At 54.9% G+C, this 24,884-nt stretch overlaps 10 protein-coding genes across 11 annotated transcripts; 1 reads left to right on the top strand and 9 right to left on the bottom strand.

Annotated features, from left to right (window-relative positions):
• Positions 1–1,655: 1,655 nt before the first annotated feature.
• On the bottom strand, positions 1,656–2,134 carry PV07_04493 (uncharacterized protein; the record flags this gene model as incomplete). Its single annotated transcript, XM_016391302.1, has 2 exons — positions 1,656–1,871; positions 1,967–2,134. The coding sequence occupies 2 exons, from the start codon at positions 2,132–2,134 to the stop codon at positions 1,656–1,658; spliced, it is 384 nt and encodes a 127-aa protein (XP_016253204.1).
• Positions 2,135–2,155: 21 nt separating this feature from the next.
• PV07_04492 (uncharacterized protein) lies at positions 2,156–2,509 on the bottom strand (the record flags this gene model as incomplete). Its single annotated transcript, XM_016391301.1, has 1 exon — positions 2,156–2,509. One exon carries the CDS (start codon positions 2,507–2,509, stop codon positions 2,156–2,158), a length of 354 nt encoding a protein of 117 aa, XP_016253203.1.
• Positions 2,510–2,988: 479 nt separating this feature from the next.
• On the bottom strand, positions 2,989–4,455 carry PV07_04491 (uncharacterized protein; the record flags this gene model as incomplete). Its single annotated transcript, XM_016391300.1, has 1 exon — positions 2,989–4,455. The coding sequence occupies one exon, from the start codon at positions 4,453–4,455 to the stop codon at positions 2,989–2,991; it is 1,467 nt and encodes a 488-aa protein (XP_016253202.1).
• Positions 4,456–4,994: 539 nt separating this feature from the next.
• On the bottom strand, positions 4,995–6,163 carry PV07_04490 (uncharacterized protein). Its single transcript, XM_016391299.1, has one exon. It carries the CDS (start codon positions 5,915–5,917, stop codon positions 5,114–5,116), a length of 804 nt encoding a protein of 267 aa, XP_016253201.1. The 5' UTR covers positions 5,918–6,163; the 3' UTR covers positions 4,995–5,113.
• A 134-nt stretch (positions 6,164–6,297) lies between these two features.
• PV07_04489 (uncharacterized protein) lies at positions 6,298–9,488 on the bottom strand. The gene is made up of 9 exons (XM_016391298.1): positions 9,143–9,488; positions 8,817–9,088; positions 8,267–8,758; positions 7,934–8,215; positions 7,628–7,885; positions 7,413–7,567; positions 7,328–7,356; positions 7,226–7,275; positions 6,298–7,176 (listed from the first exon to the last, which is right to left on the bottom strand). Exons 1-9 carry the CDS (start codon positions 9,411–9,413, stop codon positions 6,616–6,618), a joined length of 2,370 nt encoding a protein of 789 aa, XP_016253200.1. The 5' UTR covers positions 9,414–9,488; the 3' UTR covers positions 6,298–6,615.
• Positions 9,489–11,908: 2,420 nt separating this feature from the next.
• Positions 11,909–12,635, top strand: PV07_04488 (uncharacterized protein; the record flags this gene model as incomplete). Its single annotated transcript, XM_016391297.1, has 1 exon — positions 11,909–12,635. The coding sequence occupies exon 1, from the start codon at positions 11,943–11,945 to the stop codon at positions 12,633–12,635; it is 693 nt and encodes a 230-aa protein (XP_016253199.1). The 5' UTR covers positions 11,909–11,942.
• A 133-nt stretch (positions 12,636–12,768) lies between these two features.
• Positions 12,769–15,723, bottom strand: PV07_04487. Of its 2 annotated transcripts, XM_016391295.1 has the most exons (4): positions 15,124–15,723; positions 14,649–14,841; positions 14,314–14,532; positions 12,769–14,118 (listed from the first exon to the last, which is right to left on the bottom strand). In XM_016391295.1, the coding sequence occupies exons 1-4, from the start codon at positions 15,409–15,411 to the stop codon at positions 13,001–13,003; spliced, it is 1,818 nt and encodes a 605-aa protein (XP_016253197.1). In that variant the 5' UTR covers positions 15,412–15,723; the 3' UTR covers positions 12,769–13,000. The 2 variants fall into 2 exon arrangements, with proteins under 2 accessions (XP_016253197.1, XP_016253198.1); XM_016391296.1 differs by having other exon boundaries at positions 14,649–15,723.
• Positions 15,724–16,213: 490 nt separating this feature from the next.
• PV07_04486 (uncharacterized protein) lies at positions 16,214–18,112 on the bottom strand (the record flags this gene model as incomplete). The annotated part of the gene is made up of 3 exons (XM_016391294.1): positions 16,214–16,982; positions 17,047–17,539; positions 17,680–18,112. The coding sequence occupies 3 exons, from the start codon at positions 18,110–18,112 to the stop codon at positions 16,214–16,216; spliced, it is 1,695 nt and encodes a 564-aa protein (XP_016253196.1).
• Positions 18,113–19,668: 1,556 nt separating this feature from the next.
• PV07_04485 (uncharacterized protein) lies at positions 19,669–21,732 on the bottom strand (the record flags this gene model as incomplete). Its single annotated transcript, XM_016391293.1, has 1 exon — positions 19,669–21,732. The coding sequence occupies one exon, from the start codon at positions 21,730–21,732 to the stop codon at positions 19,669–19,671; it is 2,064 nt and encodes a 687-aa protein (XP_016253195.1).
• Positions 21,733–24,192: 2,460 nt separating this feature from the next.
• Positions 24,193–24,774, bottom strand: PV07_04484 (uncharacterized protein; the record flags this gene model as incomplete). The annotated part of the gene is made up of 1 exon (XM_016391292.1): positions 24,193–24,774. The coding sequence occupies one exon, from the start codon at positions 24,772–24,774 to the stop codon at positions 24,193–24,195; it is 582 nt and encodes a 193-aa protein (XP_016253194.1).
• Positions 24,775–24,884: the final 110 nt, after the last annotated feature.

Here is a 24,884-nt window from a genome sequence, read left to right as displayed (position 1 = left end):
GAGGAGTTTCCTGGATATCCTAGAGCGAGCGTGGTGGACGCCAGGATGTCGGAGTGACACTCAAGAGGGAAGGCTTCAGGGCCAGTTCTACCACACAGGGCTATAGCCGCAGAAGGGCGTCAATCTCAGTATATAAAGCAACGCGTAATATGTTTAGTTTTGATGGTGGCCATCGTAGAAGCGAGGTCGGCTACTAGACCAAGGTTCAACTTCTGGTATCACAGTCCACACAGTCCACATAGCCGAGGCTGGACAAAACCCCCAAGGACTGACTTTTCCGCGCTCGATGCTACCCCGCGCGTTCGCTGGGTGTGACCGATTGTGAGCCCTGGGCATGTTCGAACCGGACTTGTGTGGGCGGGTGTAAGGAGTAGGTGTGTGTGTAGGTGTGGGGGGACATCTGGGCGAGAAGAGTATATTATACACGATTCGGCCGGGAAGTGTAGGTTTCGTCTCTTGCCAAAAGTCTGGAAATAAGGACCGTCGCAGCAATGACCCCCCTCCTCCACGATGGCGACCTCAAGCCCGTGCGTCCGACGTTCGAGCTCACGGGCCGCAACTTCATCGTTACGGGGGGCGGGCGCGGCATCGGGTACGCCATCACGCGCGCCATCGCCGAGATGGGCGGCAACGTCGTCGTGTTCGACCTCCTGGACCAGCCCGTGTCGGACTTCGACACGCTCGAGAGCGACTTCGGCGTCAAGGTCACGTACATCCACGCGGACGTGACGAGCGAGGAGAGCCTGAAGGGCGCGTTTGCCCGGGCGATGGAAACCCTGGGCACGCTGGACGGGTGGTAAGTGCTTCCGAAGCCTGAGAAGAAGATGCAGATCCCCCCCAAGGTTGTTGCACATTTGCTGAGAAGACGTCGCGTAGCGTGACGGCCGCGGGGATCGCGCCGGAAGGACCGTTTCTTGAGCAGGGCTGGGACACGGTCCGAAAGGTCATGGACATCAATGTGCGTTTTGTGACCCCCGTTGTCGACGTAGGCGATTTACCGGTGTTGACAACCGGATACAGGTCAACGGGACGTTCTTCACCGCGCAGCTGGCGGCGCAACAGATGCAGAAACAGGGCACTGGGGGCAGTTTGCTGCTGATCGCGTCCGTGTGCGCGCACGTCGCGCTCCCGCGCACGCTGCTGTCCTCGTACAACGCGTCCAAGGGCGCCGTCAAGATGCTGAGCACGGCGCTGGCGGTCGAGTTGGCGCCGCTCAACATCCGCTGTAATGTCATCTCGCCCGGGTACATCCAGAGCGACATGACAAAGGTTCTGCGCGAAAGGAACCCCGAGCTGGTCGACATCATGGAGAATGCACCGCCCATGAGACGGATCGGAAACCGCAACGACCTGACGGGCGCGGCAGTGTACTTGTTGAGCGATGCTTCGGCTTACACGACGGGCGCAGAGATACTCGTTACGGGCGGACTGCACGCGGGGAGAGTAACAACAGACTGATGGCAGAGGTCGAGGGAGGGACGAGGACGAATGAAGTCTAGAGCTTGATGAGCGTGCCACTAGTCGATATGCAGAACCTGTGCCTTCTTTGACATGGCCTACAGGGAGCAAGGCGAGAGTTGTCATTGCTGCATGGAGTGACAGGATCCCTAATGAGATTTTTTCGGCGGCCATGACTATCCCAGCCTGCCACTACTTCATGGAATTATACTCGATGCCACCCTGAATCCGTTTCGCAATAGGGTCTTCGTGAATAATACCAGTGCCCACATTCTTCTGTTTGTCTGCCATTCTGCCATGGGGACTGGCAACAGCGTTGTTGCTTGTCGATGCAGAAGAGGATGACAGAGGGCCAATTTCTGGTTCGGTAGAATAGCCTGGAGGGACAGCATGGCAGTGCCCGTGGTTAGGATCTTGAATTCATGTCAGCGTATGTTTTCCTGTGATGGGGCTGCAAAGAAAAGGAAAAAGCGAAGGGCGGTGGTGACGGACGCTCGGAGAGACTGACAATAGCCCAGTGCAATTTCTGCAAGCTCGCTTCACAGAAGAAAACGTAGTAGATGTCGGAGGAGGATGTGCCCACCGTCACAACGACAATACCAAGCAGATCCATTCCATGCCAGAACCGCTCGACGGGATGCGAGCTGGGGAGCATCAGGTGGTAAAGGGAGCTCATGACCAAACCGATCTCCGCGCATCAGAAGTAGATTCCAAGCATAGCGTAGTCCAAGGACGAGACATTGAGAAATTGAGGCTCGGGCAGTGACCGCAGGAATGCAGCGGCGACGAGTGGGAGGAGGACAGCCCCGGAGAGATGAGTATGTACATTGTAAGTCTCGTTGTGCAGAAAGGTCACGCTGGTCAAGATGTCCAGATAGTCTGCTTTCTCTCGCCGATGGCCACCGAGGATATACTCGTTGTCGAGCTGCCATTCGGGAATCTCCTGCCACGTTACGGTTCGCGGGTTAGCCTCCGACCGGGTTGTGAGGGCGTTTGTGGTGCTCATGGTGACTTTGGGCAGTGGTCGTTTTCTGAGTTCTGCCCCTGACATGACTCTTCTCCCGAGATATCTGAGCTGTACTGACGATGATAGAGAGGAGGTGAAGGATACCCCAGGGCTAGATTGCTGGAGGATTGGCAGGGGAGCGGATCAAGGTCGCAAAGAAGATGCGATGCGACAGCAGAGAGCGCGTGAGGCTTGCAACAAAGTGATGCAGAGGTATTTCGGCACAGAGGAAGAGTGGCTTGAATCTTGTATCTGAGGCAATAATTAAACGCTGCATGAATATCGTGTCCTATCACTGTATAACATAAGCCTGGGCGATACTTGCGGTGCAATCATTGCCATGGCAATCAAGCGCAGCAAGTTTGCGAATCTGGCACAGCACGATCTGGATGACATCAAAGAGAGTCTAACCATACCAAGTAATGGAATGTATGTTTCATCCTTGGTTACCGTGCACAGAGTCAATGTGCATTGTTGGTTTCGACGTGCTTTATCACTCGGTACTCGCCTCCACAATAACACTGTCAGCTCGAGCAGTCAATCCAACAGCTAGCGCTGATCGCCTGGGCAAGTCTCCTCGTCCGAGGCCTCTGCACAAGCACGTCGAAGAAGAAGCCTCGGCACTGGAAGGTCTCGAGTCTCTCTGCGAGGAGGCTATCGTCGTCGTCATCGTCGTTCCAGCACAGCGTTGGCTCTGTCGAGCCCAGACACCAGCTTGAGGCGAAGGAGCATTGCTCCGCAAACCACTCGGCGACGTCGCTCCCCTCGGCGGCGCAGGAGAACCCAACGACCAGAATCCACAGCCTAATGTCCTCGCTGCCAACCCAGCCGTCGGGTGTTGTTTGGGTTTGCGCCAGGATCTCCTTCAACATGGGCGCCATGACCTTGACGGTCTTTGCGCGGCCCGTCACGTTCATCGCTAGCAGGGTCCACATGATGATCGCTGTCCTGAGAGCGTGGATTCGAGGGTCGCGCGTGGTGAGTGCCAGCATCTTGTTTCTAATGGCCATGTTTCGGGTCGTGATCCAGTGGGTGACCTGGAGAGCTCGTGCTGCCGACATGGAGGAGGTCAGTAGGCGACTCTTGACGCCGTACGACTCGACCAACTGCTCGACCACAGCTCTCAGCTCCACGGGTACTATCGACGTGTCTCTATTAAACAGAGAAATTGCTCTGCTCTCAGACTGGGCAGGAGACAACTCGTGTTCTTTCAGTCCAAGAATACTGGCCGGACCTGGGTCGTAGTCCCACGCAAAAAGACAAGGTCTGAGCTTGACGCAGGCGAGATACAGATCAGCCATCGCGAGCTGGCCCCGCAAATTTTCATCCTGGATGGCCATGAGCCCGCCGTTTCGTTCAAGGAGGCCGACCGCAGCCTGCAGGTGTGTTTTGGCCGCGGAAACGTCGTCGCGGTAGCACTCGGCTGAGGTCAAGAACATGATGCAGATCAGTAGCTGCCTCAGCTGCTCCGATGTCTGGAAAGACCGCGTGTCGATCCGAGAGCGCAGCAGCTGGAGCGCGTTGCGCATATAGTGGCCGTCCTTCCCGACCACCAGCGTGCAAGGAAGGCGATCAATGAACTGGAGTCGGCACGCAGCGGCGCTTAAGAGACAGTACATGGTGAGTCTGTCCTCGACGACCGTGCGCATGATGCAGTCGACAGCGCTTTTGAACGTGTACACCCCCTGCCGAAGGACGGTCATTTCGTTGGGCCACAGGGCGGGATGGTAAAAATAGACGTAGTAGTGAAGTAAACCAGCTACGGCATTGTCAATTTTGACAGATGCAGACCCGAAAGGATCGGTCCTAGATAGGATCGACTGACTGGTTGGAGACGTGACATGGCGCGACTGGAGTCTGTCCCGTTGAGCCTCCTTTTTCCTGTGTGTCTCGCGGGCAGCATGGGCCCTGCGCTCGGCGTCGTCCAGCCCACGGTCTCTTTGCGGGCGTTTCGGGTGGCAGTCAACGAAGAAGACTCTGACCTTTGGCATATCGCAGGCCACAAGTGGGCGATCTCGTCGTCTGAGGCCGTATAGATGTGGGTGCAGATAGAAACAGTTGTCGCCGGTCTTCAAGCAGGGAGTCTCGTCCACGCTATGAGTGGTTTTCCGAGAAACGCAAGTGTGAAGATGGTATCTGCCTTCCTTGCCGGTAGGATGTTGACTTGGAGTCGCTCATGCTGGATGTTGTCGTCCTGAGGAGCACAGGAGACTCCCTCGAATTAGACATATTCCCCTTTTCTGCATCACCCCCAACGTATCACGCCGGTATTGCCACCTCTTTTCTTCCCACAACTTGACTTCCTGAGTCAGCGGTAGAAGATGAGCGATTGGCGGCATGTCGACCAGCCCGCCTCGAGCCAAGCTGGCCAAGAGATGTGCCTCGCACAGATGCCGCGTCCCCAGCGAATGGCGGAATCCCGTCCAAGGCGACTCGAGCCCGCGAATCCACTTCGAGTCGCTTGGTTTTCCGAGGAGGGAGGAATTAATGGGTGGTAAAAGTCGGGAGGGCAACAGCGAAAAAAGGAAGGTCGTCCAAAACCAGTGGGTATATTGTGCCTGAGGAAGTAAGGTAAAAAGGATACCCTCATGAATCCGACATGATCACGCCTCCTTTCTTACAGACTCTCACTTTTTGAGGCCTCGGGTCTCACATAGACCACTCCTTCGCCTCCAGAATAGCCGTAGCTTCGTTCTGTATAAACTTGAGCGCTCTCAACAACAGCGTAGGCCCCACGGAGATGCGGCTCACGCCCGCCTGCTTCAGGGTTTCGACGGTACAGCCCTGTGCAAGCACGGCCAGTTTGCCGTCGAGCCTGGTAGCCATGTCCTTCACCTCCTGTTCGGTGATGACCTTCTTCCTCACGCCCCAAACAAACACGGTGGTAGCCCCCGCGTCTAGATATGCGCGCCCGCGCTCCACCACGTCGTCAATCGTGCCGTCGAACCCCAGGACGTCCGTTCGCGCGTTCACCACGAAATCGGGGACCCCTGCCTCCCTGGCGGCGCGGACGGCGGCCTCGATGCGGCTCTTTGCTTCGTCGAGGGGTCTCAGTTTCGCTGGCTGGGAGCTGTTATCGACGTCTTCGATGTTGGCGCCGACCACTCCGATCTCGATGGCCCGTCTGACCGATTCTCCCGGGTCGGCGTACCCGTCCTGCAGATCCGCCGTCAATGGCAGTGCATCGGCCTTGCCGGCGTTGCGGAGCCCCGCAGCCACCCTGCGGACTCCAGCGAGATTGTCGTTGAGGGACATGGTGTTCTCATCCTCGATGCCGATACTGGCTGCGATCGCGAAAGAGGCGCTTGCCACGGCCTTGGTCGAGGGGAGGCCGGCTACCACCGAGGCAGTGCAGGCATCGTAGACGTTTGTCAGGATCAGAGGCTGGCCAGGGACATGAAGGGATTTGAGCTGGCGAGCGAGGTTGTTGAGCTCTTCACGAGACTTTGCCATGGCGGTAGTGGAGTTTGATAGGAGAGGGTCTTAGATTCGTGCCGTCGTTGTCGATGCAGTCAAAGTGAAGGGGTCAACGCGCAGAGTCGTATCCTGAAGGTGAGAAGTGTTAGAGTCAAGCTGGTGGAATGTGAGCGATGTGGTCTGAACCCGTCACGCCTTCACCCCGCCTTGGTCTGGCTTTTTATCCTCCACGGCCATAGCACTGGTTACACAGCAGCCCAAACGTGTTGCGCCTAGCTTGTTCTCTATCGTATCCCTTTCGTTCGAGCGTACTGCGCCTCCACAAAAATCTAGGCAGCGAGAGTTTCCGTCGACTAAGCGATGCGCATCAGGCGGGGGAGGGGATACCATGCCACCACCGTTAACCATACGACCAGCCCGAACAATTTGTCATTAGCAACAAGTTCCTTGAACCCCACGAAATACTGGAGTAACGCTTTTGACAAGCAAATGGAACTATTTGGGCTTCGATGCCCCCAACGACTGACATCCATCGGGACATCGGTGGGTACAGAATGATTGTCTGACAAACACTACAGAAAGACTCCAATGAGGTTATGCTCGTTGATGCCCAGCTTTTTGCCCAAATGTGCTTTTCCTGTCCGTCCAGATTTTGATGGCAACTGAAAGCGCAATGCCAGCCGTTTGATGCAATGCAGACAGGCCTGCTTGGGCCTCGCAAACCCGTTCACCCCTCACCACAGTTCACAGACGGGCTCTTTCTTCTCGCACTGGAAGCTCTCCCTGAAGTCCCTCGAATTGGCCATGGTACCCAGGATCCTCGCAAACTTTGGCGCATGGGGATCCAGGTAGATGCGCTGAATGGCAGTCTCCTTCCTTGTCTTTCCGCACCACCAATTGGCATAGTTGACGAAGAACAACTGCTCCTGGGTGAAGAATTCCAGGCCGGGAAGGTCCTGGTTTGGCTTTTCCGCCGCACGCTTCTTCCACGCTGCAAATGCCGCAGCTAGACCTCCTGCATCGGCGATGTTCTCTCCCAAAGTCAATCGGCCGTTGACGTGTAGCGGTTTGTCGTCTGGCCCGGGCACAGTGAAATTGGCATACTGCTCGACGAAACACTCTGCGCGCTTCTTGAAATTCTCGACCGTCTTTTCCGTCCACCAGTCGGTGAAATTGCCGTTCTGGTCGTAATGGCGACCGGTGGAATCGAATGCGTGAGAGAGCTCGTGCCCAGACACGGACCCGAAGGCGCCGTAGCTGAGATATTGGGGGACATCGACGTCAAAGACAGGGAACTGTTCGGATTAGCTCTCCGAAGCTGGAACTCACTTCGATATGACTGACCTGCATGATCCCTGCCGGGAAAACGATTTCGTTGCCAGGAGGGTTGTAGTCTGCAAATTAGTATGGTCTCAAGTCGAGAAGCAGGGATGGGTAAGCGCTTACATGCGTTCACAGTCGGAACGGTCATATCCCTGAAAAGATTGTCAGCACTTTGCACCAGACACCTCCACAAGAAGCCGTGACGAACCATTGATTCCTATCCACAGGCTTGCCTAGGGCAGCCCATTCACGAGAGAGCTCGGCACGGATGACCGACACTGCATTGCCAAAGTACGTCGAGGAAGTAATATTGACTGGGTCGTAGTATTTCTTCAAACTCACAGGATCCATAATATTGGGGCTCTGTGGGTAGAAGATGTCAGTATTGTGCAAACGGTCGACCGCCCTTGGAGCATGACATACCTTGTCTGGATATCCAATTTTTTGGACAATGTTATGGACCTTTGAAATGGCTAGCTCAATCACTTCCTTCTCCATCCACTCAGTGACCTTCAGCTTTTCAATGAATTGATCCTTGATATCGGAGACAATTTGATCACCAAACGCTTTTGCCTTGGCGGAGAAGGCTTTCTCGACGAAGAAGCGGCTCAAGATCCAGCCCACTCCAAAGTCGACGTGGGAGACGCACGTCCTCCACCGTTCTGGCTTTGTATCTGGATCCTAATACATGTCAGTTGCAGAATAATAGGATTGGGAGAGGGGTAGTACCTTGCCCACTAACTCGTTCGAGAACTGTTTGAGTGGAACAACAGCATCGGCCTCAATGAAGCTAGCGTATGACTGGATTGCCTTCCAGATGAAGAACGAGTGCAGGGTCTTCTTTGGAGTTTCTGCAAGCAGTTTACTGAGATCCTTCATATATTGTGGAGCCATGACTATGACTCTCTCCAATTTGTAGTCCGCCGGTACGAGGCTGTCGAGGATATCTGACAGCTTCAGTTGTGGAGTCAGAGCATCTGCATCGGCCAGCGACATGGGGTTGTAGTATTTCTGTTGGTGGGTTAGTAATTTGGCATTGCAAAAACAGCATTCCCCGCTCACTGTAACGTCGTTGCGGTCTTCAGCACTGGGCGAAGCCTTCGCAAGCTGTTTCTCAAACTCCACCAAAGCGCGAGCATCCACTGCATCCGCCGCGGCTTGCTCATGGAGAGCTGAGAGGACTTTCGAGGCCGTATCTTCGTACTTCTTCACGAGATTTTCGTCTTCGTACATTTCCTTCGCCGGTAGACCGACACTCCACGGGGCCGAGATAGAGACGACCACCGTGTCTGGATCTTTGTCGTCGGCACCGGTGTCAGCAGATATCAAAGTCGACATCCCGGTCTCGAGCATAAATGAGATGGTGGAAGACAGGTCGCCAGACGAGAAATGGTTCGAGGTGGTGTTGACTATCTCGACCAATGGGGCCACCCCAAGTTTCTTGATGGTGTCTTCGTCCAAGCAAGCGTCATAGGCAGCCTTGAGCTTGTCGAAATTCTCCTTGTCAACTGAGCCAGTGGCACCGTCTAGTGCGGCGGGGGAGAAGTAGGAATGCTGGAGCAGGTATATGAGCACAGAACCAAAGATCATCAACCTGCTGCCAGGGACTTACCGCCGACAATCCGGGATATGGAGCTTCGAGAATATGGCGGAGAAGCATCTGAGAGTTCTCTGCCATGATGGTGCCGGTAAAGGCGTCGCCTTGGTCTGGACGGAGATCGTGACGGTCCCGCCATCCTCCGCAAACGAGCTCCTCGAAGTCGGTGCACGGGTCGAGGGTTTTGTACTCGGGCGACAAGTTGTAAAGCAGTTCGGAGGAGGCATGGACACATGCGGGAGTGAGGCAGACATCAGCTCCACTCAGTTCTGGGTCCTCCTTGTTCACTTCAGAGTGTCAATAAACTAAGGGATTACTACCCAGTTCACAGTGAGACTCACCATTGACCGAGAAAGGCCAGCTCCCGGACCAGAGGCTGAGCCCAGGACCCGTCCGCAAAGCATTCTTCGTCAAAAAGCCGGTAAAACCAAGCCATATCACGAAAAAGACCATGAACACACCGAAGAAAGGCCAGTGGAATGGTTGCTTCCGGTGACGGCCGCAAGAAGGGCAGCGGGGAGTCAGGGGTGGTGCACTGCTTTCTTCATCTCGAAGCAGCGGTGACTTTTCGCCGATGCGAGCACCGCTGCTCGATAATGAATGGCGATCCATCACGGCAAGAGAGTCGTGCACAGGATGAACGGGATGGAAAGGAGTATGGTGAGATTGAGGTCAAGTTAAAGAAAGCGTGTTTTGGAGGTGGAGAGAGCTGGTGGCGTGGTGGTTGCTGTCCAACGCAGCAGTATCGAACTAGTGCCACCTGGGGCTGACTAGGCGGAAACGGGGGGAGCTGTGACGCCTGCAGCCGCCCACTAGGCGTCACCGGAAGGCCGCTCCGACTACTGAGTTGGCGTTGTCAGCTTCGAGCTTCCCCGGGTTACGGGGGCTTCAGGCTGCCTGGGCAGTATCTATCACTGGCTAACCACCTAAAGTTGGCGGACTCAGCCCCCAAACTGCCGACAAGGCCACTGCAGGTGCCAAAACCAACTACTCCGTACCCGTCCCGCTATTGATCTCAGACTCTAATGTGGTAATCGAAAGTTCTGGGCTGACTGCAGGAAATGGGGGCCCGAAGAAAACGCAGAAGAAGCCCGGCATGTCATCATCTGCCAAATAGATCACCGCTCAAGCTTGTGCCGGGATACCTTCTCTCTATTATTCTCCAGAAAGACCAACGGCGCAAGTTCAGGAGGAGTAGCGGGTCAAAAGCGCACATTTCCCTTCCACGCCCAACCGTATCCATCTTCGGCTCTATACCTGCGGCCATGATGCGTAGATGATGTCAAACCTCAAAGGGGAGAGTCCTTGCCAATTGAAGTGTTGCGCAAAGACCCTGAAACAAGAGGGCTGAAGTCCTCCGCGAGGGCGGGCGGACATTTGATGTGTCGGAGGATCGGACGATGGAGAGTCGGATGGTCGCAATGCCCACTCCTCATTGAGGTCGCTCCGTATGCCGCCAGGACACAAGCAAGGGATACATGTATATATACCAGAGCAAAATCCCGAGATAGATGGAGGAGCTTACCTAAACTGTTGGGAGGATTGAAAAATCGCAGGAGACAACGATAGTGCAAGACACCCGCAATCCAAAGTTTTGCCGAACAGATTCCACTCCATCGACACAACTTACCATAACATACCTTTGTCGTACGTCGGAACTTGAGAGATGCCGTCCAATAGATCCGCTTACCTAATGTCCGCCAAAGCGAGACCTCTCGAGGTCAAGTCAGCCCCCTATACCAGACCGGGCAAATCGGAAATCGTGATCAAGAACCGCGCCGTCGCCATCAACCCGCTCGACCACATGAAGCAAAGCCTGGGCAACCTGCTCTTCGACTGGGTAAAGTACCCTGCAATCCTGGGCAGCGATGTGGCGGGCGAAGTTGTCGAGGTTGGCAAGGACGTCGCGGCGCGGTTCAAGGTCGGCGACCGCGTCGTCGGCCACGCCATTGGAATGGCCAAGAAGCACAACTTTGCTTCGCACTGCGGGTTCCAGGAATACACAGTCCTCCTGGCGCACATGGCGTCGCATATCCCAGACACCCTCTCTTACGAGGATGCGGCCGTGATTCCGCTCGGGCTGTCCACTGCGGCGTGCGGTCTGTTCCAGATAGATCAGCTTGCCATGCAGCTCCCCGCCGTGCCTGCCGCAAAACCCACGGGGAAGACTCTGCTCGTCTGGGGCGGCTCGACAAGTGTGGGCTTTAACGTGATCCAGCTCGCCGTCGCGGCCGGATACGAGGTCATCGCCACCGCCTCGCCGCGAAACTTTGACCTTGTGAAGCATCTCGGAGCCGTGGACGTGTTTGACTACAAGAGCCCAACGGTGGTGGCAGACATCAGGACGGCGTTCAAGGGGCGTACCACAGCTGGGGCACTGTCGATCGGCCAAGGCGCGGCAGAGAAATGCCTGGACATCCTCGCCTCTTGCAAGGGCAACAAGTTCCTCGCCATGGCGAGCTATCCTGTTCCCCAGACACCGCCCGAGCGCTTCGTCGTGCCCCAGATCGCTTTTCACTATATCACGTCGCTGATATATCTGTGGATCAAGGCCAAGAGACATGGGATCCGGAGCAGCTTCATCGTGGGCGACACGTTGGTGGACAACGAAGTCGGGCCGGCCATGTATGAGCACTTTGTCCCGCAAGCTTTGGCCGAAGGATCGTTTGTGGCAGCACCAGACTCCGAAGTCGTGGGTCACGGGTTGGAGAGCATACAACATGCCATGGACCTGCACAAGAAGGGTGTCAGCGCGAAGAAGATCGTGGTAATGCTCGAGGGACAATAGTGTTTGGTCGAGTTTGGCGGTGTTTGATGGATCTGGTGGTTGTTAGTTCTTAATGTGATCATAAACGGGTCTTGATGGTTTAGATTTGTGTTTGAGATATTGGCAAATCTGTGGTCCTCGACATTTTGACACAATCAGGATCATGTACTTCTGTGAAGAGAAGGTAGTCAGGAATCGAGCAGTACAGAAGACAGAGAACGTGGACTCGGTAGGTGTTGTGTGGGTGGGTGACCGAGAGTGGCCGGGGAAACTTAGACGAAGCCCCTTGTTCTCTGCCACCTCGTCGGCATACAAATCACTTTGGTAAACCAACACCGCCGTGTACCAGCACACCACTCAACAAGCGCCTTTCAATGCCACTCAGACAGCCGACGACCGCCCTGCCAAAGAACTGGCCCAAAGAGATCATCTATCTCTCGACGCTGCACATCCCGCCTCCTCTGTCCCCGGACCTCCTCCAAACAACCACACGGCCATCTTCACCGTCACCCTCTTCGCCTCCCATCATCCCTGCTCCGTCGCCGGGCCCGCTGTCGCCTCTGGTCCAGATAAAACCCATCACCGACCCCTCCCACCCGGCCTACACCCAACACGGCCTCTTCGCGACCCGGGCTCTCCCCCCCTCGTCGCTCGTGATCCTGTACCTGGGGACCTTGCACTCGTCGTCGACCCCCATCGACCCGGCGTCGGACTACGACCTCAGCCTGGACCGCGAGCTGGACCTGGCGATCGACGCCTCGCGGCGCGGCAACGAGGCGCGCTTCATCAACGACTACCGCGGCGTCCGGCCCGAGGGGCCCAACGCCGAGTTCAAGGACTGTTGGGTCGAGGTGGCCGCTGCCGCTCCCAACGGCAAGTGGGAGAGGAGGATCGGCGTGTTCGTGCTGAGTCCAGGCAAGGCCGGGAAGGGCGGAGGTAAGAGGGCGAAGGGGATCGCAAAGGGGGAGGAGATCGTGGTGAGTTACGGCAAGGGGTTTTGGAGGGCGCGGCAGCATGAGGAAATGGGTCAGTGGGAGCCCAAGGTCGGCGGGCAGGAGGATGGCTGAGACTGACCAGAAGGTGGCACAGCCTGTCCTGCTAAGAGCCATGGGTGAGCTGATGTGATGGCTCGGTGCGTGGAAGGCACTTCTATTTGCATCACTTGTGCCGCGCAACGACTTTCGACTTGAAGACACCTCCTTATTGAGCCGTAAGGCAATGTCATTCGCCGATCAACATTGACTGCGACAGCTATTGGCATCCGTCAATCTCGGGCGGTGCTGATCAATCTCAATCAAGGATCTTATATATACTAGGTACGTCCCGAAATGCTCGCGCTGGTCTAACGATTAACATCATCTTCGGGACATTGGGGTCACTCGACCATGGACCCCCAAAAACGAAGACCTTTTCACACAGTGCTCGGTCCAGACTATTGGAACTCCTTCCTTCTCCTCACCCTCACTTTGGCGCTCATCGGCGGGACGTGGTTCGGTCCCGCCCAGTAACACTCGGGCCTGATGCCCTTCCCATTCCAGTTCCCTCCCAATCCACCTTCCATCACCATTTGGATCTCGTACCGCGAGAGCAGATATGCGAGTAACAGCTTCAACTCCTGCGCGGCGAAGAATCTTCCGGGGCAGGCGTGCCGACCGTGTCCAAACCCGAGGTAGGAAGGGGAGGTCGCAATGAAGGAGAGGTGGGCTTTGTCCAGGTACTCTTTCTCCCGCTCCGCTTTGTCTCGATCGCCATCCCCGACTCCACTGGAGATTTTGTCTCTCAGCTCCACAAACCGAAAAGCCTTGTATTTGTCGGCTCCCTCATACAGGCTCTCGTCATTGTGGCACCCCCAACTGTGCGTGGCGACCATGCATCCTTCAGGTAAATGCGTACCATCGGGTGTCGTGATGCCACCCGGAGCAACGACCTTTTGGTTAACACCCACGCCTATGATACTCGCACGGCGTGAACTCTCCCGTAGGGCAGAGTCGAGGTAGTGCATTTTGGAGATAGCCGTGCGCGACCACATACTCGAAGCCGGCCCAGACCCTGCATCTGGCTCCATGTTGTCTAGCGCCTCCTTTCGCAGCGTCTCCAAGACGCGCTCATTCTTTGGTGCGGCAAGGATATCCAGTAAGGCGTTGGTACCGATGAAGCTGGTCGTGTGCACGGATGCGAAGTTCACATGCAGGAGGCGTGCAGAGATGATTCGCGGATCCGTTTCGTCCGGCAACGGATACGATTTCGTGAGCGAGCGGGTTAAGAGCCATTGGAGGAAGTCGTTCTTCGCTTCGTCTCCAGTCTGCTCCGCTTCGCTGCCCTTGTGTTCGGATTTGGGGCCACTCGCAGTTTCTTGCTGGAGGCGTTGACGCCGGATAATCTCGGGTGTGAGGATTTCAGTATATTCACGAGTGTGTTTACGATTTGAGTACGTAGCCACTGGAGCGACAAGAGGCCGAACTATGCCGGGGAAGAGACGCAGAATTGTTGCAGAAAAGGCAATGTCTTCGGCAAAACCGATAGCGTTCTTGAGATATTGCTCATCACGGCCTGCAACCGATTTCGGGTTAGCATTTGCTCCGTGAACATTGTCAATATAGAGGCGGTCTCTTTTCTAAAGAGGACGGTGAAACTGTCATGGGCACGATGAAGGGCTATTCCATCTCCGGCCGACACTATACACCACCGTCTGCGTTTCCGCATGTAGCAATCTTCCATTTGAGGAGAAAAAGAGAAGATACTCACAGAGTGGCAGGCCGACAAAGACCCTGTTGGAGATTCTGGCAACGATCTTGGTGAGACTGTCGAAGAGCACCACGGTCTTCCACCCGTCGGCATCAGAGTAGTATTCAAAATCGGGATCAGCTTCGCTGCCCCAGATTTGATCCACTGCGGCGGCCAATTCGTCGCAAACCTCAGGCGTGACATTGAAGACTTGCCTGGTCAACTCGGATTTGATGACGTCTAGCATAGGACAACGAAATGTCAGCAATGTCGGAGGGAAGAGGAGCTGGGTCGGGAAATGCGACAACCCAAGTCTAACGATGGAAAACTCCAACACGGGGAGAAGGGGGCCGTACCGAAATGGACAGTGGGATCCATGATCTCGGGCTTGGGAAAGGTATATCGGGTCTGCAGGATGTGCTTGTGCGCGCCATTGACGCTGAGGACGTTGTCGGGCTGGGCGATCAGCCAGGGCGTGTTGGAAGGCGGCAGCAGAATGACCTCGCCGTCGAGGGTGGCGAGGATACATGGCTTGTTGTGGCGGGCATACTGCGTTGGAGAGTGTGGTTAGGTTGAAGGCTCAGTCCCGGCGGTAGAGAATGACAAAAGTGTGTAGGATAGACAGGTTAGGAGGGAAGTTGGTAGAGGACGAATCTCGAGTCCTAACAAATGGCATCCTCCCTTTTCCCTCTTCCCTCCTGATATCTCTCAGACTCTCACCTCCGTCTCACCATAGCATATCCAATTCTGGGGAGGGAACAGGGGAAAAGAGAGGATGAGGAAGAGCCAAAAAAGCACCCCAGTCACTCCAGCCAACAATTGAAACCTTACCTGATCATACGCCCTCCTCAAGGCTTCCTCATAGTTGATCAAACACCACAGCCTGGTCCTCAGATCGCGCAGGATCCAGGCCTTGTCGTTGCGTGCAACCCACGGCAGATCCGGCAGGGCCGGGCTGTTCTTCCGGCGCCACCAGCGCAGCAGGAGGAAGCCGAGCACACACGCGAAGACCACGAGGTTCAGAGGGCTCGCGGTGGCGGTGATGGCGGAGAGGGAGAGCTTGTCAGCGAGTGACACGGAGGCAGAGGATGAGGATGAGGAGGAGGTGGTGGAAGCCATGATGGTGATGATAAGGGCCACCCCAAGCGAACTTTGTTGGTGCTGGTGCCGCAATTCTTTGGCTCTTTGGTGCCCACGGGCCCGTTCCTTGGCCGCTGGTCTAGGCAAAGGACGGAGATCTGGTCTGGCAAGAAAAATCAATGGGCCATATCCTCTGGCAAAGAGTGGTGTCTGAGGATTATTATTGGAGGCAAGGGTTGAAAGACAGTAGCAGAGGTGAGAGGCAGGGAGGAAGGAAAGAGGATCAAATGATTGTTGGGTGGCATTAGGTACATCAGGTACCCATGCAGGCACCTGGTAGTAGGTTGCCAGTATGTAGGGACAAGTAATATTATTCTCCATCCTCTTCTTCTCTCACCTCAGTTCTTCCCTCTCCCTGTTATCGCTTCCCCCACGTGCCCGTGGATGAAGACCCTCACAGTCGTAATCCACAATCCACAATCCACAACCCACAACCACCACCTCTTTCTCCCGCCCAATAAGAAGCCGCCACACACCAGAGACGCACTCGATGAAGCCATGACCAGACACAGCGACAAGCGGTCGTCTTATCATGCATTTGTTTGTTGTCAGCAGTTTGCCTAATGGCTGATGAGGCCTAAGTCTGATGCTGTCTCAATGCACAGGGTGCTTGTACCCGACTAAAGCAGTCTCGACGAGTCAGAGATTCCCTGCGCTTGCACCACGGACCGAGATATCATCATGATGCAGCGATACAAGTCTCCTTGAGTCCTCTGTCCGAGGGATACGACCCCGCTTTGTTAACCCCCGAGCACATCCTCTAAATCGTGGTGAACCGCCATCAATTAACACCATCTCCCTTCTCAGGAGAGGGCGAACTCGACCCCTCCACCTGCATCGGTTGCGCCGCTTCCTTCCATACATCCCAGCACCGCGGCTGAAGCACATGATCCCACCATAAGAAATGCGACATCAGAGTCTGGAATAGAATCCAGTCCAACAGGCGCCGATCCTCGCGCAAGCTCCGCCCCAGCTGCATCACGTACCATTCCTGGTGAACCGTCCCATACGATGCCATGGTACCCATCGTTAGGCACCAAACTGTGAGCTCGAGCTCTGCCTGCGCCTCCAGTGTCTCGCCAGTAAAGCACAGTTCCAATGCTTTTCGCAGATCGTATGCAAGCTGCAACTTGACACTCACGGATTCGCCCAGCGGGAAAATCACTAGGTCACTGTATATCAGTGCAGCAAGCCGTACCATATTGTAGAGCAAGGCGTCATGTGAAGGCAACAAATCCGACGGTGGGTCGAGTGAGCATAGCTGGTGCTGTACGGCGTTCCGGACCGTACATATATCCCTGGGTGAGGGTGCCGTGGGGACGTTCCGCTGATACAGATCGATGCCCAGTGTGGCTCTGCAGGCCATTATCAGGATACGTAAAAGCTGAGCATCTTTAACGCAAGAGAAGCCTCGGCCCATCACCAAAGACATCTGAAAAGCTCGAGGATCAAGCACGAGGTCGTTGAATGCTTCGAAGGCGTAGTGCAGCTTGTTGGGCCACGGCCAAAGAGGACGGACGCCGAGTCGCGAGGAGACAAAGGTGTCCGCACTAGAAGCCAAGGGTCAGCACGACCGGCTCAAAACATTCTGCTCAAGCGTAGGGTGGAACGCACAAGCTGAACACATGCAAGTGTTCGGGAGTTGAGAGTCCATCCAGACCACCTAGAGGCTCCAGGATACGGTAAAATCGCTGGATCTGCTGAATTCTGCCGGGCGTCAATTCCATGTTGTTGAAAAGGTGCAGATTCTGCGCGGTGGCCATGGGGGATACAGGATACTTTGACGGGCTCTCCTCATGAGTTCCAGCGGGCCACGTCACCAAAAGTAGCGCCAAAACTATCCTTTCCCATGGCGGGGTTGGACTTTTCTGTAGTATATCGGTAACAGCTTCGAGGGCCTTCCGCTCATGATACGATACTGCCTGTGCTATGAGCGACCGAGACTGGTGACCAGCGGGAAGCAACCGTAGTCTGTGGCCCCCAGCATTGACAATTTGTGCATGAAGAACAAATGGATTCTCCCGTGCGCGTCTCCTTCTCATGGCCGCATTTTGTTGGGTGTCCTTCGGGTCTTCGTTCAGCACGGTAGGCCAGACAAAGCGGTAGGCTTGGAAGATTGCGCAAGAGTCAGCAACGCCGACACGCCTAGGAATATCTGACACCTAACAGACCCCCGAGAAGGGGTCAGGGGTACTAGAACTCCGCCTAGAAAAGAACCGACTTGGGCTCAGAGAGGTTACAACTCACAATGGTCCAGCATATCGTAGATGAATGGAGGCAGCCCGCTAATCGAGGCAGTGTCAAAGGGATCGTGGTTACCCTGACCTAGGGGAGTTGTCGAGGTCAAGGTCCTTGCCAAGGCAGATGGCTCGGGCATGGTCTGCCGGTGTTCTAGAGTCTTGGGTCGTACAGCCAGCTTCTGTTCAACAACTGGAAGAGCCGCGTCGTCGCCGTCTTGTTGAGCATCTTCAACTGGACGCCGGTTGGGTCTCTTTGAGGAGCGGCTTCTCAAGCTGGCAGCTGCGTCTTCGGCCTCTGAGACGGGTCGCTTGAGTCTAGAGTTCCGAGCCGCGTGAGCTCGACGATCGGCATCTTGGAGCTCTTTCTCCCGCTGCGAGCGGGGTTTGGAAGATAGAGATTGATTCAGGAACAAAAACTCTCTCCGCGGGTCGGAAGCCATGCAGATAGATTTTGTGCGGCAAATCCGTCATGACGGGGAAGTTATTGATATCGTCCACGAGATTGCCATTGACCAAGGGAGGAAAGGCAGAAATGAGGAATCTGGGGATCGCATGACCCTAACTCTAAGCGACAAGGGCCATGTCGAAAGCGGAGTCCGCAGAAGTGCAGAGGTGAAATGGACGAGCAGAGTGAAAGGTTTGCTACCAAGGTGAGATGCTGCCGGAACCCGGGACAGACACTGAGAATGGCCTGTACAATGGCTTTGATAATCAAGGCGCTCAGGGTTTGGACCGCTATTTTTCGCCCTCTGTTGCCAGGCCTTCCCAGTCCTCCCCTAGTAAGAAATGAGTCAGCGATGGGGCTTCCCCCTTCATTGGAGCGACGGCAACCGAATGGTGGTTTCGGTTGTGTAATTTCAGATCATGCTTGACCCTCTATCCCACCGCCTGTCGCCTCGGCAGTCGCCATAAAGAACAGAGATTCCGTCTCATTTCAGGTGAAAAGTTCGTATGCTGTCTCATCAAAGGATTACTTTGCAGGGGCGGGCCAATTGAGGGCCGCATGGGGGGCCGTGGGGCCGGGGCTGTCCAAGCTGCCATAGGGTAGAGGTATTTGTGTGGTGTGTATATACACCCAGTATGGGAGGAGAAACGTAAGCAACCCGCTCGCTTCGGCTGCACCAATCTTGCGTTTGAGCTTGGCACCTGCGCTTCGTGAAGTCCAGGAAGAAGGATCGGCTGTCGAAAAGCGTGCGGAGCAGGTGGCAATTGAAGCATGGGAAAGTGTAGCCGGGCCCATGTACACAGAAATACTAGAAATAGTAATTGGCTCCGCTTCTTCCTCGAGGGTGACAACCACAGCTTTTAAGCAAGGATGCCCGGGCCCTTGCCGCGTGAAGGGAGGCAAATGGAATTCTAGAGTTGTATAAGGCGCAACTCCCGAATGCTTTCCTATGCAAGTCTCAGCGCCACCAGACGCAAGGTTGTCGAATGTGCCGCATTGTGACATGTTTTCAATGTGGGCGAGCACATATACTAGTGCCATTTGTCCTTGTGAAGTGATGCTCTGGCTTTGGGTGACTCTGGCAATCAGAGGCCAGCTTGATCGTGACTGAGGTCCGCCTAACGGATCAGGCTTGGACCTTTTCCTGTTCAATACCGCGAGGACTCTTAAACCAGGTCGACTCTCGGGTGCTCTGCGTATGGACCTTCAGGGGGGTGGAATGCAGATCCTCGATCCAAGCCCCTGCGATGGGAATGTTCCCTGACCGTCGTCAAGTCTGAGTGGCTCCTCATGTTAGACGCGATCTCAATACCGCTGCAGTGCGTCTCGACACAGTCGCGCAAGGAATCTTTCACCAGTTCTGGTGCGAAACTGACGGTTCCAAGTGAGCTAATTGGACCAAGGGCGCCACACCAGCATTTGTTGGACTGGCTTGCAAACGAAGTGCATGCGACAATTTGTGTTCAACCCAAGGATGGTCAAATTCTCTCTTGGACCAATTTCAGGATCTTCAGGTTCCGCATTGCCTGTTAAAACCCTTTCGATGACATTTCAACGCAACCATCTCACTAGCGACTCCATAAGAAGTCTTCTGTCCACCGGCTTGGCGATGTAGTCGTTCATGCCTTCCGCGAGATACGCCTCTTCGTCTCCCTTCAACGCATTCGCAGTCATGGCGATTATTGGAACCACGTGACCAGCTTCTCGAATCCTCCTTGTGGCAGTCACACCATCCATCACGGGCATAGAAATGTCCATCAGGATCAGGCTGTAAGCCAGAGGCTTTTGGGTTACCATTCTTACACCCTCCGCGCCGTCAGAAGCGACGTCCACCTTCTCCAAGCCAAAGCTTTGCAAAAGGCGAACCATAATGGTCTGATTGATTGCGTTGTCTTCAACGAGAAGTATATGTTTAGTTTGCGCCAACTTTTTGAGATCTGTGTCCAGCGGTGCTTTCGGAAGTGGTTTGGCTGGTGAGCCTTCTAGTTTGTTAACCTTGGATGTGAAGTAGAAGATGCTTCCTTGGTGCTCTGGATTCCGCATATAACCGACGACCCCGCCCATCAGTTCAGCCAAACTCTTGCAAATGGAAAGGCCAAGCCCTGTGCCCTTGTATCTCTTAGTCGAAGAGGTGTCCAACTGGGTGAAAGGGGTGAACAAGACATTTTCCGCCTCGGGGGTAACCCCGATACCCGAATCAATTACTTCGGTTTTGAGGCCGTACGAGGTATCGTCCTCGTAGGTAAGGGCAACTTTGACGCGTACATAGCCTCTGTCGGTGAATTTGACTGCGTTCGACACTAGGTTTTGCAAGATCTGACGATAGCGGAGAGGATCTCCTTGTGCGAAGGTTGGGAGACGAGGGTCCAGGTCGATTTCAAATCTCAAATTATCGGACGACCCGATGTTGAAACACCGTCGGACTGCGGCAACAATCTCCGCAATGTTCATGAGCTCTTTGTTGAGTGAAAATGTGCCGGAGCTGAGTTTGGAGTAGTCGAGGATGTCATTGATGACCTGCAACAGGATGGCTCCTGATTCATCGATAATGCCGGCAAGCTCCTTTTGTTCGTTTGTAAGTCCTGTGTCGATCAGTAACGACAGGGCCGAGAGCATCCCATGCATCGGCGTTCGAATTTCGTGGCTCATGTTAGCCAAGAAGTCAGACTTCATTCTGGATGCCTCTTCGTACGCAGCAATCAGTCGTGCTTCTCCCGCCTTTCGCTCTGTCAGGTCTCTGGTGATTTTGCTGAAGCCAGTCAAAACTCCATCGCGGTAGACGGGAGAAATGATGACATTTGCCCAAAACCTGGACCCGTCCTTTTTGACACGCCAACCCTCATCTTCCACCTTTCCTTCCCGCAGAGCGACTTCCAGCTCCTTTTCAGGTTTCCTTGCCTTTCGGTCCTCTTCGCTATAAAAGGTGGAGAAATGTTTGCCCACGATTTCTTCCTGGGTGTATTGTTTGAGCAGCATGGCACCAGTGTTCCATGTGGCTATGCAACCATTGGCGTCGAGCATGAAGATGGCATAATCTCGAAGGGTGCTGACCAAGATACGATATGTCTCTGCCGATGACAGTTGGGCGACCTGTTGTTGCGTTCTGTCGACCTCGTCCGTAGCGTCAACACCCTCGACAACCACGTAGAGAAGTTCGTCCTCGTCAAAAATCGGGGCCACTCGGACCCGCCAATAACTGGAAGCCGTGATCCCTGGCTGGGGTTCAGAGCGCTTCTCTTCGCGGCTCGCGATTGCACCCTGAATCAGTTGGGTGGTGGTGACGGCATCTGTTGGCAGGAGCAAGTCGCCGATCGTCTCCAGAAAGGATTTGCCACGAACTTTGTCCAGGGGGATATGGGCCTGCTTCTGCCAGGAAGTCGAAAGGATGATTATTCGTAAATCTTTGTCGAGGACGACAGTCGGCGTCGGCGACAGAGCGAAAATTCGTTCCATGCCGGCGGGTTTCTGGCAACTACAACTCGAAGTTGGACTTGGAGGAGGACTGAGATGATCGGACGTCAAAGAGTTTGTTAGCGGGGCGGCAAAATATGATTTGCTCGCCGCCCTGACGACACCATCAGGATGTTCTTCCGCGCCGCGTTTTCGAGACGCCATGTTTGCTTATCAGTGAGTATTCATGTCTATGTTCGCAACAGAGAACCGGTTCCAGAGCCAGAGAAACGTCGGAACTTTTGAGGCGCGGGGATGGCGGCTGGTTACAAATATTAATCGTAGAATGATCAAGTTGATCTTTACGGTAGGGGGCCAGTTGCTTGACACGGGATCGAATTTACCATGAATAATGACCAGGAGCAGAGAAAAGCCATGCGAAATTCGGTGTAGGCACAACGGGCGCCACGGGCGGGATGCACCTTGTCGAGACTTGGAAGGAGCAGCTTGCCGGCTTAAAAGAGGCCCCTAGAGTTCGGATGGTTCCAGTTGCTTGAGGTCCCCCAGGATGACTGAGCAGCATGCTTTGGATAAGCGCGATTCGGAGGGAAGTTATTGGGAATAAAAGAAACGGTTCACGGTCGAGGACGATTCGAGAGCTCAGTGCCACAAGCCAGAACCACCCAGGAGCGCTCACCTGGACCGGCTCGAGTGCAATAATGACTGTCAAAGTTGGAGTTGTAACTTGGCTTGCTGTACTTGTCCAAGCATCCGAGTTGAAGCGGATGTGCGACTGGATGGGCCAGGGGAGGGTTTCGCAAGATGGGGAGCGCCAGCAAGCAGCCACTAGGTGGTGGCCAGGGGGCGCCAGAGGACCTCTGGCTCTGAGATCCGCGCTGCAGCTAGCAGCCCTTAACTGTTTGGACACCTTGTACGGAGTACTAGGCCTTTTGGCTTCTCGCTTGTTCAAGCGTCCGGTAAGCCCCATGCAAGACCTGTCGTAAAATTTTTCGCTTTTCGCACCCGCCAAAACAGGATTTCCACACTGTGCCCCACGAGGCACCATCCGAACCGTTTGAAACGTCTTGTAGTGCTCGTATTCGAGGGGCCGGCGCGTGCAGGAGGCGTCAGAGGGTGCGAATAGGAGTTGAAACAGGCTGGAAGGAGGGGCTATGCTAGCTGCACGCCGCCGGGGGGCGTTTGCTTCGACCGCCTGCTCGTAGGACTGAAGTGCGTCCCCTGGAGGAACCGAGTAACATGGCCAGCGGGGCCGTTGTCCGGAGTCAAGTTAGGCGGGTTTGGGGATCTCTGCTCTGCGGGTGGTTTGACCTGAAGCATCGATAACCGAGTAAGAATAACGGAGCATATTCTCCTCGTGGTGGACGGACGGATGGATGGATGGATGGATGGGTGACTTGGGAGGTCAGATTTTGGGCGCAGAGCATTCCTCTTCACAGGTCCGACAAACAAGGGGCGAAGGAAGCCAGAGAAAAGAGAATAGATTGTTGCACGCCAGCATCACACAGCATGGCTTAGTTGATCGTATTGGTAGGTGCAGCCCCATGCAAGGTGATCACACGGGCGTGGGAGGTGCAAATAATGGTGGTGATGTGTCGGTGGTAAGGGTGGGCAATGATTTCAACGGAGAGCACGGAGAAGAGTCGGGGCCTCGGGGCGAGCGAATTGGAATGAATGCAATCCACTATTACCACCACAACCCGTCGACCGCTCTTTCGGGGCGTCGAAGGTGCTCCAGTTTCAACCATGATATGCTGTGGCATCACTGGCATGGCTCCGGCAAAGTCTTTAACGAGTATGTCATCATTTCCTGGAGTACCCTACACATGTAGGTACTGGGTGGCACAGAGACTTGCGATTATTAGGTCCAGAGATCCAATGCTTGACGTGTCCCCGCGCCATCTGCACATGCAGCGTGCCATAATCAGATTTTCTTTTGCCCAAACGATACAAGCCCAACTGATCCTTCGCCCGGGTTTGATGACGCTGCCAATCTCGGCATTCGTGCTGTGCTATACAAATGGTCTACACGCCTTTACCGAGTTCCATTTCCCCCCGTCCCGCACAATTGGGGACGACATCCACTCTTGGGATCTCAAAGGACCGATTACAGAGCAAAGATACAGAAAGATACTAGAGTTCATCATCTGTCATATTTTAGGTACTAGGCATGTCCCTAGTATGTTTGCGTAGGTACTGTGCAAGTCGATGCTCTCCCGCACCGGAGAGCAAAGAAGGGCACCTATGTACTCGGCAATAAATGCGATCCCATAAAGCCTTGCCCCGATGCCCGTGGCCGCTGCATTTTTGTTTGGATTTCGACGCCGTTGACGCCTTGCTCTGTACGCCCTCGCCCTTGTCGGGGAGAGTGGTTTGACCATCTCTTAAACATTCGCTTTCACTCGCCCTGCCTTGTCCCAAACTGGAGGCTGGAATGATTTCTGGCTCTCCGTATACCCCGTGCTTTCAATGCTTGCACTAAAGACGCGCGGGAAGAGACGACAAGATCAGTCAGCCTGAGCGTGATTGATCGTAAAAAGTTGAGGACCGGTGGAGAACAGTTCCATGGTCTTTTTGTGCTTGAAAGATCACCGCTGCGGCTTTGCTTTGCAACTCCGCCTCTCTTTAATTCCTTCTCTGATAGCAGTCTCTCGGCTTTCGCGCAGTTCAAAGACTCAACCGGTCTAAGCTGCGAACTCTTCGTCCCGTTCCTCCTGTTACCAAGCCAAGTTTGTAAAATGTCTCTTCACCCGCTGCATTTCGGCCGCCAATATACCACTTCTCCGGGCCCAATGCATCAATGAATCCTCCTGAAGAATTGGAACTATCGCTGCCACGTCTCTGTCGCCCCCTCGTCATCGGGGTTGACGTGCCGGGCGGTGACATTGATAGGTTGGCGGTTGTATGCGTTGCGTGAGGCCCAGGCGAACTCGTCCCCGGCGATCTGGACAGAGGCGGTGCATATCGGTGTGAGCTAGGGTTGGACGAGAAGGGAAGCGGCGTGCTGGAGCTAGGTTTTGACTGCACTTGTTGTGATGAGGCTGAGGTCTCTCCTGTGCCTTTGGTGGCTATTGTTCTTGTACCTGACGAGGTCACTGTCGCTGTGGTTGTAGAAACGTGTGCAGCTGCCACGAGCGAACCGGGCGACACGGCATCGTAGGTCGTGCTAGACTTTGCCTGGAACGCCGGGCTCGTGCGGGCTCGAAAGGCCGAAAAGAAGTTGGCGAAGAACGGTCGGTTGGTGGGCATGGTGCCTACAGACCTGGCTCTTTGACGTGCGATGCCAGATGGCAGAGGAGAATTCTCGTTGCGGGATAGTTGTCGCGGCCCAGGTCAGGACTTTAAACGAATGGCCTGAT

Source organism: Cladophialophora immunda (assembly GCF_000835495.1).
Source record: "Cladophialophora immunda strain CBS 83496 unplaced genomic scaffold supercont1.2, whole genome shotgun sequence".
Lineage (NCBI taxonomy): Eukaryota > Fungi > Ascomycota > Eurotiomycetes > Chaetothyriales > Herpotrichiellaceae > Cladophialophora > Cladophialophora immunda.
Note: the sequence above shows the minus strand (reverse complement) of the source record. Positions and strands in the feature narration are given on the sequence as shown.